This window comes from Rhea pennata, chromosome 4 (genome assembly GCF_028389875.1).
Source record: "Rhea pennata isolate bPtePen1 chromosome 4, bPtePen1.pri, whole genome shotgun sequence".
NCBI lineage: Eukaryota > Metazoa > Chordata > Aves > Rheiformes > Rheidae > Rhea > Rhea pennata.
This window is the reverse complement of record NC_084666.1, coordinates 59,574,145-59,593,821: the sequence shown is the minus strand read 5'-3', so window position 1 is coordinate 59,593,821 and position 19,677 is coordinate 59,574,145. Positions and strand designations below refer to the sequence as shown.

The following is a 19,677-nucleotide window of genomic DNA, read 5'->3' as shown; positions in this document are numbered from 1 at the left end:
CTTTACCAGATTATTTTTATCATTTAAAGCCTTGCTCAAGAATCTGCGTGGAAGTCCATTCTATCTAAATATCACACTGGTAATGTTTTTGTAAGGGCTCTGTAACTGATACTTGACATTAGATTTGTGAAATAAAGGGAGTACCTAATTGTATAGAGTTGCTTAGTTAACAAACAACTTCCCTTCTCTCTTCCATGGCACAGTCAAATCAGGGCAGCACATGAGCAATGGAGTGAGAAAGAGGGAGTTTTTCTTCTCTGTCCCAATTCCTTGCAAATAAAGTTACATTACTATGTTGGATTTTCCATTTTGCCTAGCTTGTATTTAAGGGAGCATCAGGAGTTGCTGGAAGTGTGCTGAGTGCTTTTGCGTTCTTCTTCAGGAAAAAAAGTATGTGTTTTTTTAAACTGTTTTGTGTTACCACCATCTAATACAGTTAATTAAAAAGCAGAAAAGAAAAAGAGATAATTACAGAAATTAAATGTAGTATAAAAAAATAGAACTACAAAAGTAAGACTTTTATGGATACTGAGACCTGCCAGAGAGAAAAGAATATACCTTATTTTCCTATTCTGCTCTCAGTGTGACCTGTTTAAGGCAATAGAAGTTATATACATTATTTCAGGGCCATGCCTGCTCCACAGCAAATAGTGATAATACATGATACTAAGAAACTTAGAAAAAATAATTATTTTTTTCATAAGAAAGAACCTTAAAACTCTAATTTCTTCAACATGCTCCCAAAATGAACCAAAATTTGAATAAATTGTTTTACCTCTTGAGATTTTCAGCTGAATCTTCTAATTCCTCAGATTCCATGTGAAAAACACTACAAAATGAATCCTGAAATACAAAGAGGATTTTTTCAATACAGGGTTGTGGTTGTAAGAAGTTATAGTAGTAATTGTGGAAAAAAAAAGTCTGTTGCAATCATCTCCTCCTAATGAATAAGGGCAAGTATAAAATTATCTAATTGTGTTTCACATCTAGTGTCAACAGATCAGGATTGTACCTCAAAAATATCTTAAAATGCATCTTTAAATATCATTGAAGTCTCTTGAATCTCTACTTACTGATCATTCACTCTAAGAAATGCCAGTATTTATAAGCTGTGCTATATTTATCTGTTAGCATAGAACTTCCATATTTTAACATTCATCCAGTTCCAGAACAGGAGTGCATACCTTCTGCTTTACTTGGACAGGCTGGGACATCAGAGCCTTTTAAACTTATTGACAGGTCTCTTTGTTGCTTTTCATGTAGCTTTTTTTTTTGCCTACATTTAGACTTCTCAAATATTAAGAAATGAGATTCTGTCTGTACTAAAGATTAAAACTACAGACCAGAAACTAGGTTCTGGAGTTTAACTAACCTGCACAGACTGTGTGTGTGAATACAAAAATTAAGTAAATTCTCCCTTATTCTTGTAATGCAGGAGTGTGTGCTTGTATGCAGGAGTGATGTGGTGATGGCAGATAAACATAAGTGAAGACGAAGGCTATGTCTGTGCTACAGGACATGCAAACACTACCTCGCTTCCAGATCTTAGTACACTCATACCCCTAAAGAGTAGTAAAACTAGGAATGCCAGTACAAAACTGAGGCACACAATATCCTGCTTGGCATTCTGTAGCCTGTTTTCAATAGGCAAGAAATGGAGGTGGAAAGGAGCTGTGCTTTGTTCCAATGAGCCAGGATCTTGGGACACTCCGTGATCCTGTTTAGATACTCTCTGTGTAGATATACCCAAGAAAGAAAAAATGCAGTCAAGAGTGCTTCTGCACAGCAAGTAAAGGCCACATTGTTTTCCTTCCAGCCTTTTCTGTTTTTCCTTCCTACAACAGTAGTCAAGAAAACAAGTTATACAAGAGTTCTACGTTCAAAGTCTCTACGTTTGCCATAAGAGAACCACAATACCAACTGGTGGGAGTGGGGAACAGCCATGTGGAGAACTTAAAGTCTTACTTTACCAACAGGCAATGCAAAATGACTACATAAATAGCAGAGTATAGTCTACCCAAGGACCTAGCCTCCCAAATCAACATCTAACCTGAATGAGTCTATAAAAGCAAAGGCAGAGCAGGCAAAGGCAACAGAACATACTCCAGGTGTGAAATGCTACTGAATGAAAATGGAGGAAGCCCTTACTGGTCCCAGGGATAAGCACTTCCATCTTTAAATAAAATAAACATACTCACAGTACAATCTTCATCCACTATAAAAATGGTGCACCTCTGCACTTGCATAAAAGATATTATAGTGGCAGCTATCTTCTTCAAAATTACTTCCAAAGATTGCTGCTCTTCAAAAATCAGGCTGGCAAGATCAAGAAGCACCTGCAAAAAAAGCAATTTGTGACATTTTGGCAAATCGTGATGTAAGCAATAATTACAATGACTAGTTTCTTTGATTCTTCCCTTCTTCCTAAATCAAGGAAGTCAACATGTACTCACATGACAAAAATTTAAGTTTTGGCTATCATACAGACTGCAAGGTAAAAATCATTAATAGTCGGTATGACACCTTTGATAGAAGAAACAGCATAGTTAGGTGTCTCTGTTTCTAATGAAAGGGACAGAATAGACTTAAGCTCTAATAGTTCAGTGAGCTAATGAATTCTTCAGATAAAACTTGTGAAATCCAGAGAGCATGCATAATTTGCCCTTTAGCAAACCCAGTAGGTTTCAATGGCTGATGTGTGTATTTTGAAAATACCAAAAAGGATACTTAAATGACTTAAAACTTTTGAAGATAATAATTATCTGTTGCAATTCTGGCAGATCCTTGTGAACTTCTTTGGTGAAAACACCATTTTGATGCAGTTTACCATATGAAAAAGCTGCTGCTGAGGGACTTCTCAGCTGTGATCAACTTATATTCCGTTTTTCCTCACAAGAAGCATGGAATCAATTTGAAAACCTTGTCCAAATTTCTACCAGTTTACTAACACTGATAGTCACTTGGTAACTCAAACCTACCAGAAAATTTTAAAACAACTACTGCCTAGTTATTTCTCTAAAACGTTTTATACTGAGTTTGGTAGATATATTCTATCCATAAAGGTTATATTCTATGCACAAATAACCTACGAGTAATACAGACAGAAGCAAATACAATTACGCTCATCAGTAGATTTAGTTTTGTATCCTGTCATTACTGAAAATATTATAAGTGACTGTTTACAGGTGTAGAAGACTAAATTAGCAAATCTGCTATTCTGTAAAGCTAATTTTATCTGAAATTTTTGGAGTACTTAAGCTTCCAGCTGTATAATATATACAATGAGCCACAGGATGACTTCAGGCAATATCTAGTATTTTGGAATGGAATTAACCTATTGATAGTTCACTTTAGCTTCTTTCTCTTCACAATCTACTTCTCACAGACCAAGCTGGAATGTGCCCAGCCACTTCTCAGTGCAATTAGTTAGGGCTTTTATCAGAGATACACAGGATTCGAGTAATTAAAAACAGCCAGGGAATAACCACCATATAAGAAATACCAGGAGCAGGCACTAATTACTACTTAGCTGTCATAATTGATCTATTCTTGGGACAAACCTGTTGACCATACCTGATTACGTCTGTTTTCAAGCAAAGATGTCTCATACAACTGAGCGTTGTGAAGAACAATGCCACAAAATGCCAGATAAGCAGCAAAATCCTGAAGACAAACATCAACATCTTAGCTGTATTCTAAGACAAGCTACTGCAATTTTTTCTTGTTTTCACTTTGAAGTATTGATTCATTTTTTAAGTTTATTTTGGCCAATCACACATTCAGGATTTTTCAGTTAGACTTAACATATTGCTGACATTCCCTCAAGAATCTCTTTTCCCTTTTTAAGCTCACGATCTTCATAGTTTATCCTAGTAAAAGTATGAGAGGAATAAGAAGCAACACAGAGGAATCAACTCATTGTGTAACAACACAGATTTTACCTAGAAGAACTGAATTTAGACAATCTCCTGGAAATTCAATCTCTTAGAAAGTAGAAATAAAATTCTGCTAATATAGCAAAGCCACAAGTTCTTTCCTGTTTGGAATTGGATTAATTCTGCTATCTTGCAGATACTCATTATGCGTTCTGTTTTAGAGGGGAAAATTTTAAAAGGGAAATACTGATTTGTTTGTTGCTGCGGATTACGGCAGTTTCTTCAGCCTGAGTCCAACCTCTCTTGCTATGCCAGTCCAAATGTGAATCTAGCAATGTTTGGAAAGTAACTGCAGTGTGAGAGTTAGACATTAAGGTGTTTTCTGCACTTCTGGTTATTTCATATATGTTTTGTTTATCATTTATCCAAAGATTTTTTTAAATTACTAGGTAAAGTTTAATATTCAAAATATGTATTGTTGGGGATGCCAAGAGACTTAAAATAACTTCATAAAAAATGATGTCATCTATTAAAAGCTAAGAAACTGATTTACAATATATTTCAGCAGTGTTTCCGTGATGTATGAGAGGTATCATGCTGATCCAGAAATTAAACCATTTCTTACCTGCATTTCTCATGACCTCATAAAGCAAGAAATTTACAACCTAACTAGTAATTCTATGTTTTTCAGAGGTGTTTAATTTGTGGTAACTTCTAACCTTCTAATTAGTATGAAAAATAAAAAGAAAGCCACCCCTCTTCCCCTGTGAGAGTAGGATAGAGACATTAATGTTCATCTTTCATACCTTTTCATCTTGCTCAGTGAAGGTTCCACCAATTCCAGATTTCTTATTGATAGCTTGAGCCACACCAACAACCTAGGATATTCAAAACAGAGTAATTAGAAAATTTTTAGGAGTCTCTCTCTGGATTCTATTTATAGGCATATTTATGGAAGACAATGATTGTTACAGGTATATTTTTGTTTGACTTGGAAAAGAAGATATTTAAACCCAGTTTTTCAAATTTACTCGTATGTCAAATTGCTGAGCACAAAACTATTTAAAAAATAAAGGAATAAGTCTGGGATGTTTTTGAGAAGAGGGGTTGATTTCATCTAAAATTTATTCTATAATCTACCACAATCATTTCCCAGAAGGGCAGCAACAGTTTATGCTTCCGCAATCATAAGCCAGACAATACAACAGCTCTCACTAACGTTCCCCTGCTTTGGGGCATACAAAATGCCCTTCCCACTAGATCTGACACAGTTTCCGTAACACAGCCTCCTTACTGGAGCTCAGCACAGGGTCCAGAGTTGGGCTCTAGTAATCTTTCTGTATTGTGTGAAACCAATCACATACAATTTTTCAGCAGGATAGAAATCCTATACACAAGTTCTGTTCTGACAGACTCAAGTTTATTACTCAAATAAAGGATTTTTTTAAAGGTAGGCTTTTACTAAAACCACAGTAAACCAACACTGAGAAGAGATGTTTTATTACGCTTCAGCTGAGTACTTAGACTGTCGTCTTGCCATTGTGTGCTGACATCTCACTATTTTTAATTGTTTCACCTTCAGGAAGAAATTCACGAGGTAGTAAAGCAGCATGCAGGTAAAAAAGTTAAGGGTAAAAAAGTGGTTCACAGGTCTTGAAGGACACCTCTGATGGGTCTAAGAAGCAAACTCATATGCCCCGATCAATATTAGTGGCCTTTTTATTAAACAGTTCTTTTTGCACCTGCCACACTGCTGAAATCCTAACTTTCAAGTGGGCTATGTATTAAGATGACCATTCAAGTGGGCTATGTGTTAAGATGGCCAGCCAATTGACTTAATAAAATAAGGCTGCCCACTTAACTAAATCAGTGCACAGATGGTACCAAGGAGTGTTTACTTGAACTAGAAAAAAAATCTACAAATATTTTTAAAATAATTATAAAGACATCAACAGCTCCATTTACTATCAGAATGACTTTCTCTTTTGGATGGTCTCCTTCCGCATTTGAACAAAAGAAAAAGGAATCAAATATTAACACAAGCCAGATTACGCACTGAGTCTTATTCTTATAAAGTTTTGACTAAATTGTGTTAAATTCCTAGCTGATGCTTTTTAGTATAAGAATAATCTGTGATAAAATTTGATGTCAAGTTTCTAGACATAATTCTATGAATTGTGAGATTAAAACAAAATTTCTTACCAGACAGAAAACAATCCTGGAAGGACAGTCAAAGTCCAAACTTTCGGTGTTTTTGCAACCTTTTACACAGAGAATGGTAAGCCAGTAAATGTGATTTCTTGATACAGGATGTTGGTTTAGATTTAAAAGAAATTTAAAATGAATGTGAGAGAACAACACAGCTCTTTAAGCATGATGTTTTTGTTACTGCTAATCTTTGTGGAGTTCAATTCTGCATGCTGGTGAGAGCTCCTAGGAAACCATCTGTCTTGCAAACAGCAAAAACTCCTTTAAAAGATAAAATTGGAATTCTTATCTTTGCTTGGTACTGATTCCAATTTCTAATGCAGGCTATAATTTTTAAATTTGAGGAGAAAGGAAATTGGATGGTTGCCTTGGACTTACTCTTTCTCCATCCTCTTGTGACCAGTTTTAAGACTTACATTTTATATATGCAACATAGTTTGGGGGAGAATGGAGGGGAACCTTAGATATATTTCAGAGCCCAAGGAAACAAGAGAATTTAAAGAGACCTTCACAGGAACCACTGTTAAGATAGAGAACATATCTTAAAAATTCTTTCACTAGGATAGTATTTCTTCAGATGTCCACTGCACTTATTCAAGCAATCTGTGTGCTGGCTGTGACCATTCCATCCTGTAAACTAGGTTAAACTTCTGGATCCTGCAGTTACACTTATACTTACTGCACTTATCCTTGTGTTCACATTTTTGTATTCTTCCAAGTCATAAACTTAACCTTGTAATTTCATACCACATTAAAATTAGAAGGGATTGAGAAGGAGATGGGGCAAACAGGTTAATTTCAGTGGGGATACTCCTGACTTCCACTATAAATAACATGAAAATGAGAGGTTTTCAAACTCAAATATTTTGTCATTCCATTAAAAAGCATTATTATTTTTATTATTACACTATTTATTATTACCAATTACTCCTGTCTTCTATTTAATCAAATTGTTACTATCATAAATGTTTCTCTCTGTTGTATAAGCATCTCCTAGATTATTGGAGCTCAAGGCCCTAGCCCTTGCCTGGTAGAATTCAGTATGTTTCCACTCCTTTTGAGACAGCATTGCAAATTTGACTTTAGGCTTAAGAGATTTGCAGAAGGTACAGTTTCCTTGACTTGTCAAGGCACCCCCCCCCCCTTATAGCTGTTAATGGATAATGATACGTTTCTTTAAATGAGAGCAATAATAGGAGCTGTAAAGCGGCTAATTCAACTTCATTTTATGAGTGTAGATGATAAAAGGAGATGGCTTTCTGAGGAAGGTGCCAAGTGGAAGGCAGGTACTGCTGCCCACAACTGAAGCTCAGTTTGTGGCATGAAGCTGAGCAGCTCCTAGCAGCACCTGGGATGGACTTAGGCAGAGCCGAGAGGGATGGGTAGCAGCAGAGCAGGAGGTAAGGGAGGGAGGCTGGAATCTGGGAGGAGCTGGGGGTCACTCACTAGCATTAACACTACATAATTACACTTCATTACAATTACACAAGTTAAATCTATGTAAATAGCTGGATCTCATCTACTGCTAAGCTAATAAATCCAGTGTCATAAACTCAGAGGCTAGAAATTATTAACACAGATGAAGACCCCTTAATTGATTACAATAATGAAAGACTACATAGTAAGAGACCCTAAAGTATACGTAAAGCTTTTTGTTTTTTTCAGAATTTTGGGCACCTTTATAACAAAGCACTGATAAAGCTGTAAGGAGCTTGCGTCGTTTGGTGCAAATGAAAAGTGTAAATACCAGTATTTTTTGTCTTGCTTTTTTGAATTAACAGTATCAGAAGAAAAACCATGGTGTGCATGTATAAAATGCCGTACACAACTGTTAATCATTACATTTATAATTGCTAAATTGAAGAAGGGCTTAGAAATAGTTTTATTTTTGGAACGAAAAAGACAATTCAACAGTTTCTCACATTAGCCTCCCGAAATACTGGTGTTACAAGTAAGGTTGTTGTTCTGCAGTGTGAACCACTGCCAACTACAGGCTCAAAAATATTTATCTGAAATAAAGCTTGACTATCAGGTCCATTGCATACAACACAGTTCTCCCTACAGTCAAACTCTTGTTAACCTAAGCGAGAAGTATTTCTTATCCAGTGAACGTTCTCCCTGTAATAGCAATGTACAACTTGGCTCATATGCTTCGACAGTAGACTTCAAATAGTAAGCAAATTCCTTGAGCAGTTTATATGCTTTTATGTTAGCCTACATGGGCAGAGACTAATGGTTAGGTCTTTTCTCACGCTGTCTGTCCTCTGATTTTGGGTTGGTTTTTTTTTTTTTTTTAAGCTTTGAACCATTGTGAGCAAAACAATTTGAATGAGGTCAGAGGCTCTTTAAGGCTCTAAAAGGTGAGCACTTGTCTCCTGTAAACACTTCCCCTCCATGAAAGGAAACCTTGTAGTGGTTAAAAAAAGCTATGAGGAAACAGTAAAAAGACCCTATTAATACACAGACTATTTAGCTTCCCTTCATTAGCACTGCAGCTTTCTCTGACATTAACAAAGACACGCATACCACGGGAAATGATCGGTTTTGAATCCAATAAAAGGATTTAACAGAAGGGAGAGGGAGGAATAAGGAGAATTAAACTGTTGAGAATCCATTGTTTTCCCGATGATGGTAAAACTTCTACACAGATGACAACCCTTTTTTATTTGGTTCAGTGACATGCTAAGCTTTTAAAGATATCTTAGTGGTACGTGTTATTTCTTCATATAAAATAACTGTTTTGGAAACCACATTGGTCCAAATTCTGACCTCATTTATACCAGTATAAATTCCAGTGAACTTCATTAAATTCTGTATAATCTGGTATAGAGACAGTAATGAGAAAAACCTCAGACAGGTATTATTTAGCCATTGGAGTCATAGTGGCAACCAGGTAATTAGGGGAAGATGTAGAAAACTCAAGAGGATCAGTTCCTGTTACTGAAGTAATTATGTAACTAGGACAGACGTAAATCATAGGGTAGCATTTTAGGTCGTGGAGAACATAGGTCTGCATTTTAGAGAGTTATAAGCACCGTATGAATCCAAAACAATTTTTAGAACTTAACATAAACAAATCTGAAATCACATAGGGCTGATCTCCAGCTGGGGAGTTTTGTTTGCACAGGGTAAAATTTGATTCAAGGGTGACTGCAACTGCTGTGAGCTCAGCAGCACAGGAATCTTGTTAGGAGAGCAGGTGCATTGAAAGTGTGAAATCTTTGTGGCAACAACCACAAAGATGACACAGCTGCATCTCTGAGATGAAGCAGATTCTCTGTAAACCTTGAAGAATGCTGTAAAAGGCAACAGTCCACCCAAACACTTACTAATGAAAGCACTCCTGCAGTCTATTATAAGTTTGTCTTTAAAAAAAAAAAAAAAAAAGTCACAATATTTTGCTTTTCCTTAACAAGCAGACAATGTGTGAATCTTGTTGAAAGTTGACTCCTGTAGCCATAAACCAAAAATACTTGTGCTTTGATTTCTTGTCACTCTCTTAATATGCCTATGGAATTATCCTATATACTTTTTGTCACCTAAGGCAAAATGAGTAGGTAAGAAAGGGGTTAAAAACAGCCATGAAACTGAGTGATGGCTAGAAGCAGTTAAGGAAGGATTGAGGACTGAAAGCAACCAAGACTAAGGGAGTGTAAGAATTGAAATAATTAGTGTCTCCATATACTAGAATACCTTTAAGTTTACGGCCAGATTCCTAAAGTAGCCAGTGACCTGCTGTGCTGAATGTTACTAACTCTCTTTTCATGAGCCCTACTCCCAGTCTTGCTCTGTAGGTAGGAGAGAAGATAGCAGAAGGTTGTATATATGTATATATACCAGTTCTGTGCAGCTCCTAACAAGGTCTTTTATCCAGATTGATGTATTAGAAGTGCATAAGGGGTAGGTGGAGAGGGACAAGCTACAGGTAAAAGACCAGCCTTGGTCCAGCTTCCTTTAAAATCAGCAGAAAAGTTTCCCTTGGATCAGAAACCAAACACTTTGTCAGTTACTATCCAGTTCACACAGGACAGGCATACCACAAATACAAAAAGCAATCCTGATAACGGAAATTGTTTGTTCTGTTATTATTAGTCCCCCAAAAGAGGGTAAAAAGTTACTAAGCCTAGAAACTGAGTCACCATCTCTACCTGTTCTACCATGTCAAAACATAGCTCTCCTAGTAGTACTCTCTCTGTCAGCATCGGCAATCTGCCTGTGCTACTAGTTGTTCTGTAACCTTTCTTCTTCAGCTGTATCAGTTATTCCATTTAATAAAACCTGATCCACATTACAAAGAGAGATTTCTTCTAATTATCAGAGGCTGACTCCTACCTCTAAAAGTAGCAGGTGACCTGCAGTGTTTCCCTATGGATGATGGCTGTGCTCTGACTTTTATCTGAATTGTTTCATGCTACATTTTTTGTATTTTAAGATTATGAGCTTAAATCTGTGAAAGTTATCTCAGCTCTACAGGCAGTTAGCTCCCTTTTTTGCTTGTTTTTCCTTTAGCTGACTTTGGAATATGATTTTACTTCCTGAGAAGGTTTATGAGTCAGTAAAACTAGCACCCGAAGAAAAATGAGACATTAAGCCAAAGAGTGATCACAGGCATAGGGAAGCTTAACTTTTATCATGTTTTAAAGGTGCAAAGATATCCAAATGAGAGGATGGGTTGAGCGGTTTAAGATTTACTCTGCTCTGACACTCTTGTGGAGCCTTGGTTCAGGCTCATAAAATTATCCTATAGGGACAGCTCTGTATTTACAGACTTTATTTTTAATCAACCAAACTTTCACATCCTCTTCTAATATTCACACTGAAACTATACTACACCATGCCTAGCAGTCTAGTTACTGCAACACATGTCTCAGCATAAGCTGAAAATCCACCCAAGCAATTACTTAGCTGATGTTGATCTTTATAATCCTGCAGCAAGACTGCTACTGGAACTTGAGTTAGTTTGTTTAAAGTTAGCTTGGCTACATCTACCCTATACTGCCATCACTTTGATGTATTAAAGTTTTTGCTGTAAGAGAAAAGAACTTACCCAGCTGGCTGACAGTAACATGCCAGTTAAATTTGGTTAACTTTTATAAAATAAAGTTCAAAAAGATACTTAAAGTGACACCCCTGTCTTGTTGGAAGGAGCTTCTCAGTGACATGAGCTGACATACAGCAAGTAAAAATCAAAAATAAACAAACCAAACAAATGAAGTGAGCTTTGCCAGAATGAAACATTTACCTAGCCAATTAGAAGAAAGTTCAGTCTTTCTTACTTAGGGTCATTATTTAGTAGAAGTTAAATGAAAATAGGATTTAATGGGAATTATTTTGCACAGTCATAAGAAAAAAATACAGATGTAACACAAAATTATGTCATTCCTATAGACATTGTAGGCCAGCTATGCTGACTGTACAAATCAGAGACTGTCTTTTCCATAGATACTCTTAATTCATTTACAAAACTAATGATCAGAAAACTAATCTCTACTGAGATTTGTATCACTCCTCAAGTTGGTTTTAACTAAGGCCATCCATTCACTATTCAAGTCTGTCAGATTTTTTTCATAATGACTGTTTACAAAGGTCTACAAAACCAGAAGAAATCCTCAAGGGTGATAATTATTTACAGCTGCTTCTGTAGTCCATTTTTTGTGTCTCTGAATCCAAGACCAAACATAATCAGAAGAAAATGCCACTGCATTTACTCACTTCATTATAGGAATTCTAGTAGGCAAATCAGTAGCATTTGGAGAGTTCTGAAAATTAAAGGTTTAAAGCACACACATTAAAGAATGAAAAGCTTCTTTTTGAGATACACAGTGGAGATTAAAATTCTAAACTGCCTCAAACTTAAGGCTTTTGCAGCTGGTGTTAAAAATCCTGATTTCTGAAAAAAGAAACTGTAGCACTGAAATGGTTAGCATTAATAGCTACAGCTAAAGCCTGTGGCCAGCAAAACCAGTTTCCTCTTGTAAAAGAAATAACCATGGTAACTCCGTGGTAAGAGCTGGATAATACTAACTTTTCATTGGTGTTTTTAGTACTACTGAGGGGGAAAAAAAATCAATCTGCTTTCAAGGGTTTGGTGTACTTCTGTTACACACATTGATAATAAAAAGTAGCAGTCATAGCGATGTCTAGTTACACAGTTATCTGCTGTTAAAGAAGAACAGGCAGAAGAGAAAAATCTTACAGGAACAAAACTGATTTTTTTTTTATGGCTTCATGCTTACAATATGATAATTCTAAATATGTGAATAGCTTGAAATGATTTGACTTAGTCTTTATGTTTTTTTTTGAGTAAAATTCAGATTACTCAAGGCCTTTCTTGCTCCTTGTTTTCTTTACTAGTCATAATATGCCAGTAAGCAGCATATACCAATAATTTTGGCATAAGATGTGATGGACAAAATTCTTAGAGATTGTGCATCAGTGGCTTACAAATATCAGAACTTTTTTCAAAGCCCTTGAAAGTAGATGCACATCTTGGTCAGTCTGCATTTGTAATTCTTCCATGGCAAAATAAGAATTCTTTACAAAGCTAGTACTGTAAAGTCTCTATAATCCGAACTTGAAGAATATGATCACAGTTTTCTGGATCTAAAATGTGACAGTTCTGCAGACTCAGAACAGGTAAAGTAGGAGACTGAGAAAGTTCTTGAACTATTAAATGAAACTGTTTCTATACTTCTTCACAGATCCATATAAAGAAAAGTACGCTTCCTGCACTTCTTTTTTCTTGGTAAGATTGCTGCTAGTTCCTGGGTCCTTTTTATGAGATCTTCTGTGGAACAAACTTTTTTCTTCATCTACGAAATTTCTTATTAATTGTTATTTTTAAGAGGGAAGTTGGTTGCTTACATTCCTCACGGAAATACAGGCAAATGGGAAAAGCATCTATTGGAAAAATTTCCATGTTTCAGCGTGCCCAAAGGATTTAATAAACATCATGAGATTTTCTTCATCTCCATTGGTGACTCTCTTGTTTTAAAAAATAGTACCAATACAAAAAATAAAACAGTTGCTTCTCTTTCTCAGTGTTTATTTTTGGAGATCTTCCAGATACAGAAGAACAATCTTTTGACTGCGATTACTGTAGCTTGGCTAAGGCAACATTCAAAAGCATCAGTACTACTTGAGGGGCTCTGGGGATGTTTTTCTTAATGGGGGAGGAGCCAGCATTCTGATTATTTTTTTAAACAGAAAAATCAGCAGAAAGCAGATGGCAAATTAAGGACTGATTCACTGACTCCAACATCTGTCCAGAAACATGTCAGAAAAGCATTGTGGTGAGAGTGATGAAAACCTTCTGGCAGAGCCTTTAAAAATCAGAAAAAATTAAAAAGTGCCATTCTTTCCTATAAGAGATTTTATAGTTTAGCTGCTCTGATTTATTGCATATAAGAGGAAGTGTAATGCTGTCCTCAAGCCTCAGGTTAGTTAAAGTTTTCAAAATAAACAAATACCTGCTTCATTTCCACTTCCTGATGCACTTAGGAGTAGGAGCCTCGCTGAAGATACGGCCAATTGCAGATTTATTCATCCTGTAAGTCATGGTGTATTTGACCCACAGACTACAGCTGTTATTTCTCCCCCACCTACTATCAGGACATGGTGAGAAGCAATCACTTAAATGCCCCCTGGCCAACAGGATTTTGTAATTCATTTCTGATCCAAGTTATGTAGAGCACATTTTTTTTTCCATTCAACAAAAAGAAGGGGATGGCTTGGGTGCAAAAATGTTTTGCATCAGCTTTCTTTTTTTCCATGGAGCACTGCTCTCTGACAGTCCTTCTCCTAACATCTGATTTGCAGATTGGCTGGCCCAGGGCCAGCAGTGGCTGCTGCTGGTTAGAAAGGGGAATGACTTTGTAGTGGGTTGGGACTTAGAGACAATGCTTTTAGTCCTCCTCTCCAAGGTAGTGGATTGCAAATTTCAAGTACTATCCTTGGAAAAACTGGAAAATACTTTCAACTTTTATTAGCAGTAGAGTAGGATGAGAAACTCTGCCTGATGATCTGGGTCAGCTAGAAGAAGATTTACCATATAAGATAAATCAAGAGTTTAAGCAGTGTATTTAATGAGTAAAGGTTTAGTGCAGTGGGAGTCAGGGTGACACAAGAGGTATAAAGCCAAGATGACATAAGATGAGTAAACAATGGAAGTGGAAGATGAAGAAGGTATGAGGTCTTCAAATCAATTTTGGCAGCATTTCTTTTTGGATTTTTAAACTTTCTGTGAGCATCTATAAATCCTTTGAAAAAATAAGGAATTGCAGGAGAGAAAAATCTCTGTCCAAAAAGCTCTAATGGAGTCTGATCAAACTTAGGCTGTGAAAGCATTATAACAGTATAACAGGTGATGTGGCTGAATGGTGCTCCTTTCAGTATCCAAAAATACACACACACACACACACACACACACACATATATATATATATATGGAAATCTCCCTAAGTAAAAAGTGAACTTTTCTTTCCATTCCAGTTTTATTTTTTCACTAACTTCTTTGAATTCACTTTTGAATTACTCAGTGCAAGAAAACAGCACAAGTCCATAATAAAAACTCTCCTTATTACAAGAGTATCAGACAGGAAGGAAGAACTTGTGTGAGTAGCAGCATAGATGGAAGATCTGCACTAGAGTAAAAAAACAGATTCACATCTTTTTAAAACAGGAACGATCTGCCTTAAAGTTATATGACTTTTCTGAATCACATTAACACCACATGTGTTTTTAAATGCCTGATCTTAAGCACTTAACATGCTTCTTAATTTATTAGTTGGCTAACAGAATGTGAAAACCAGTCTTGTAGATGGTGGTAAAAACTAATTTGTATCATCTGAAGATAAAAATCTGCATATAACCTAAGCCAAAGTGAAGTAAGCCTTTATTGCAAGGGGAGTGCATGCTGAACTAGCCCAGTAGAAGTGAAGCAAACTTGGATGGTGACAGAGACCAGGTGCAGGACCTGGGAATGGCACTTCTGCAGTTAACTGCATGCATTCTGCTTTGGCATCTGGGGTTAAACTCTTCCTGACAACTCCATTTGGCTTATGTTACTGAACTAGATAAGATAAAATTCAAGCAATCATAATCATACAGTCTTTTTTAAAAGGGGATAGTTTTATACTCTAATGACAGACAACTAATAGATTTTTAATGAATTAGCTCAGCTGGAAACACTGTTATATAAAGGGATGAAGATACTGCAACTTACCTCTTCTCTGTGATTTTTTATTGGCATACAAAGAATACTCTGAGTCTTATAGCCGGTGATCTGGTCGACTTCTGCATTGAATCTTGGATCCTGATAGAGGAGAAAAATATAATTAATTAGCTACTTACTTAAAGATGCATTTTTTTTCTTTTCCGGTTTAAGGGCTAAAAAATTTGTAATATTCAACTGTTACCCAGGATAACAGTGGTTCCATTACTACGTAATAACTATATAAAGTCATTACTGTTGACGTATGTTTCAAAAAGAAAAAAAGAAATATGTGGAATATGAATGCCTGTCAATAAATATAGAAAGAAGAAATACCCTTAAGAAAAGGCTTTTTGAGCCCAGACCATCACTATTTAAAATTTTTATACAGAATAACCACATGCAGTGTAGCTTTTATCTTCAAGAGGAAATTACAGAAATATACTGAAAGACATACAGTCACAGACAAACTAAGTTTCATGAATGTGGTTAATATTTTTGCTTGCAGTGGAGATTTTATTTCTGTTTTTCAACTGGATATTGACATAAACTCTGGTTTTTTTAATCTCACTAAAACAAAACAGGCTATTTTTAAAGACTGTTGTTCTTTCTCCAGTAGTTGATTTCCAATTCAGCATCATGGTCCCAATTTAAGAAAGGACTTTTAAAATACAAGAACAGGTGATATGCCGCTGGAAACATGTGCTTAACATGTAAACAGAAATGTAAACATTTAAGCGTGTGCTCACAGCTGGTTAAGACTGGGCTGAAAATATGACGACTAATGTCAACTTACATTCTTCATCTTGATGTTACCCTTCCTCTAGCATTAGTCACAGGTACATTTGTCTGTATATGCATGTATATACAATACATGTATTATAACAGAAATGTAGAATCTGGTTTGCATAATCACTAGTACAAATCGATGTAGCTCCAAACACATGTATTAAAATAGCAAGGTTACATCGGTTGATAATACGCCTTTTTTTTTCCCTAGTGCCAAAAATTATTCAAGTTACATTTTCTCCATTTACCTCATAAGCGTTTTTGATGTTCAGAGGCTGGCCTATAGCTGCTACGTGACCCACGATGCCCTTGTTCCACTCCAGGCGGATGCAATTGTTTGAAGCTTCTTCCAGGGTGGAGCCTTCTGCCACATCAAACAGCCTGCTTACAAGAAACTTCTCGTTAGAGCTGTCCTCACAGACCAAGAACAGGGAATAACGATCAGCTGCTATCAGCTCATGGATATGTAGGAAAATTTTGTGGCAAAGTGCTGTGACATCCAAATGACTAGAAATATCTTTCACGAGTTCTAAGAGCCTTGAGCACTGATCCCCTGCGCTGGTCCCAATCCGTGGAGATTGCAGAGGCATCTGTTCCTTCTTTTCAGAGCCAGAGAGGAAGCTCACTGCTCCTACCGAGTCTTTGACAAAAATGGGCCTTAAGGGTCTGTCAAATTCAGAAGCAGAGATTTTCCTTGCTGGAGTCCCAGGATTGGTGGTCTCAGCGCAGGCAGGCTGGTGAGAAGAGCAGGATTCACTCTGGGTCTTGGTTCCTTCCTTGCAGACTGGAATGGTGTGAACTCTCTCAGCAAACCATGCATTAACCATTTCTCTGTAAAACACAAATGAAAGACAGTAAACGTAAGCTAAGAATCATAAGGAGCTAATAAATGTATAAAGACGACACTACCAAGAGGATATTTGCAGCCTTTTCACACAGAGTGCACCTTTAGTGCTTTTCTGTACCAATGTTCTTCAGTTTTAGCCAGCACTAAGTCAAGGTTAAGCAGTAGTGTTTTATGCCCCACAAAAAAGGAAACTATTTCTGCTCAGAGGAAATAACTAAATACATAGAGGATGATTGCTTAAGCAGTGTTTTTTAGAGTATAAAATATGAAAAGTTTACAACTTAATTATCTGCTTGGAAAGTTCTGGTGTTCCTATTCCAAGATGTAGGACTCTTCAGATAAGATAAACTTTTTGTTTTAATGCTATTTTTCCAGACCATTTCTCCATTTTTAAAAGATCATTTTGAACTTTAATTCTGTCAAAGCACCTGAAACCCTTCCTATTTTTATGTTGTCTGTAAACTATTTTTAAGTTAATTTTCCCCATGTCCTCACAGCATTAATGAAGAATGCTATTTTTAGACTCAAATTACAAAAGTTTTGCTTAAAAACTATCAGAAAGAAAAACTCTGATTCAAAACCCTTCAAAAATAAAAATAAAGAAAAGAAAACTCGGGCTGTTTGCATGCATTTCTCCTATTTCCTTCCAGATGAAACTCATTGCCTACTTTAACCCGAAATACGGCATATCCCCAAAATTACCTTTTTTTTTTTTTTTTTTGAGTTTACTATTAATCAAGAAATGTCACTCATCTCTGGTATTTAACTGTTTCTGAAATGAGCTAAGCACTATAGTGTCAGCCCCAATACATCCTTCCTAAACAGTGCTTTCTGAATTATCCATAAGGAAATATATCATCAGTAATATTCGTGTACTTTTCTTATCACTCCAATATTTTCATGCCCAAAATCTTTCAATACAGGGCTTTTTGTTTCATATATTCAGTGAAAGGCTTACAGCACATGATCAGCTCTCAGGGGAGATGTTTTTTCTCAATTACATAATATATAGGCTTATGAACAGCAAAAATTTTATTAAGAAGTCTGATCTTTTGGAAACATCTCGTGGTGGTCATGTTTTAAATTTGGTATATTTTTTATTTGCTCAGCAGACCACAGGAATTTCAAGAGCGAAGCTGAATGAAACCATGGAGATTAATCAGGTTAGTCAGCCAGTGATCGGTTACATGCATTAGTTTATGTTAAACGTGAAGAACATGGTACATAGCCTTCTTTTCTTTTTACAGAATGGCTTCGACTGTGTTGTAGAATGTAGTGGTGCAAGTGGTTGCTGCAAATGATTAATTGCTAACCAAAAGTAAAGTAACTGATTAAAATCCACAGATACTATTTCTATTAACAGCAATTCACAACATGAAAAAAGGTTTTTGTCTTCCATTAGGAAGGTTTGAAAGAGTTTCTCAGATTTTGCAATCATATGTGATTTGGAGGCCTCAACTGCAGGCAAACCATGTGAAAAATTAAATAGTGTAGATTTATAAAATAGTGCAAACGTAAAGGGAACACCTGGGCAAAAAAAAAGGCATGATACTATTGCACACATTCCACCTCGTTGTGAACTACCTGGTAATGTTTTTTGCCCCTTGAAACAATGTTTGACTGAGAACTTTCATTGTAGAAACAAATTCTTGTCGTCTTCACACTGATGCAACTCCAAATGAATAGGTGATAGAATATTCTTTACTTTGGACTCCATCTGCATTCTGTGTTCATGATCATGCGAGACCTTACAAGTGTGGTTAATATCATTCATAGTCTTACTGATCTTCAAGGCTGAATGGCCAGTGCAGTCATATAGGACACTTTGAACCTTCCAGTGATCAAAGTCTTGAGTTGTTAAGGCTCTTTGTCCAAAAGCGCTGAATTAAATGTTGGACACAGTTAAGGCAGAGGGATTTTTGCCTCTGAGTTCCACAGAGGTAGGATTTTATTCCATGCTTTCACATTTTCCATGGAACTCCTGGAACACTTCTTGCTGTACCAGTAATATAGTTCAATCTACATCTATTATAACTTCCCCAGCAATCTTAAGCTAGTCCAATTACTGGAAACATGGTGCCAGAGAACACAATGAAATTCCATTGTTATTTTGAAAGAGTCCTCATTCATTGCTTAGCATGTATTTTTAAAGAAAGTAAACTCTGCTTTTTAAGTATATTAAGTATATTAATAGCTCCCAATGTCCATCTTTATTATGGCAGTAATATATATGTATTTGTTAAGAATCATTTCATACCAACGTTTCATGCAGTGAAGAAACAAAAGGAATAATTAATATATTATTAAGACTGATTTTATCAGGATTTCCTTCTAGTACTTAAAAAGCATAAATATAAGAATGTGGGAGGTGTGACTTTGTATTACTGAAATACATAATATTATACTTTGTCTGGGACAGTATCACCACCTTTGCAAAAGCTGTTTCAGTGAGAGTCAAAATAAGAAATTAGCATTTGATGACATTTTAAAATTCCATTTTTTTAATTGTAGGAGAAAACTGAATTAAAATTAGTGATGAAAATAACTAAAAATATCTTTAAGAAACTTAAACAGGTTAAAGTGAAAAATTTGAATGTAAACACATTATGAGTTTTGATATCATTGAGGATAACTCTTGCAATAGTATATGTTGTATAGTATTAGGAGGTTTTTTTAATCTAACCTCCTGAACAGAAGTAATTGGTAATTTTTATTTTTTTTTTATAAACAAAATTTAGTCTCTAGTA

The 19,677-nt window shown here is 36.0% G+C and overlaps 1 protein-coding gene and 1 long non-coding RNA gene across 11 annotated transcripts in view; one reads left to right on the top strand and one right to left on the bottom strand.

Moving 5' to 3' along the window:
- LOC134139538 (uncharacterized) overlaps positions 1-18,093 on the top strand; it is a 68,015-nt gene extending 49,922 nt beyond the window's left edge. Inside the window, exon 3 of one of the 2 annotated variants that reach the window (XR_009958195.1) lies at positions 18,040-18,093. This is a non-coding gene — a long non-coding RNA (uncharacterized LOC134139538). Of the gene's footprint in view, positions 1-12,784; positions 12,850-18,039 lie in introns of those variants that run through there. The other variant, XR_009958196.1, reaches the window with a different exon arrangement.
- Positions 1-19,677, bottom strand: part of PDE5A (phosphodiesterase 5A) — a 65,222-nt gene that overhangs the window by 34,901 nt on the left and 10,644 nt on the right. For all 9 annotated transcript variants that reach the window (XM_062574030.1, XM_062574032.1, XM_062574039.1 and 6 more), the window contains exons 2-7: positions 16,332-16,914; positions 15,307-15,396; positions 4,682-4,753; positions 3,574-3,663; positions 2,199-2,336; positions 776-843 (exon numbers count right to left, since the gene is read on the bottom strand). In XM_062574030.1, coding sequence (XP_062430014.1) covers positions 776-843; positions 2,199-2,336; positions 3,574-3,663; positions 4,682-4,753; positions 15,307-15,396; positions 16,332-16,914 — 1,041 coding nt within the window. The remainder of the gene's footprint in view (positions 1-775; positions 844-2,198; positions 2,337-3,573; positions 3,664-4,681; positions 4,754-15,306; positions 15,397-16,331; positions 16,915-19,677) is intronic.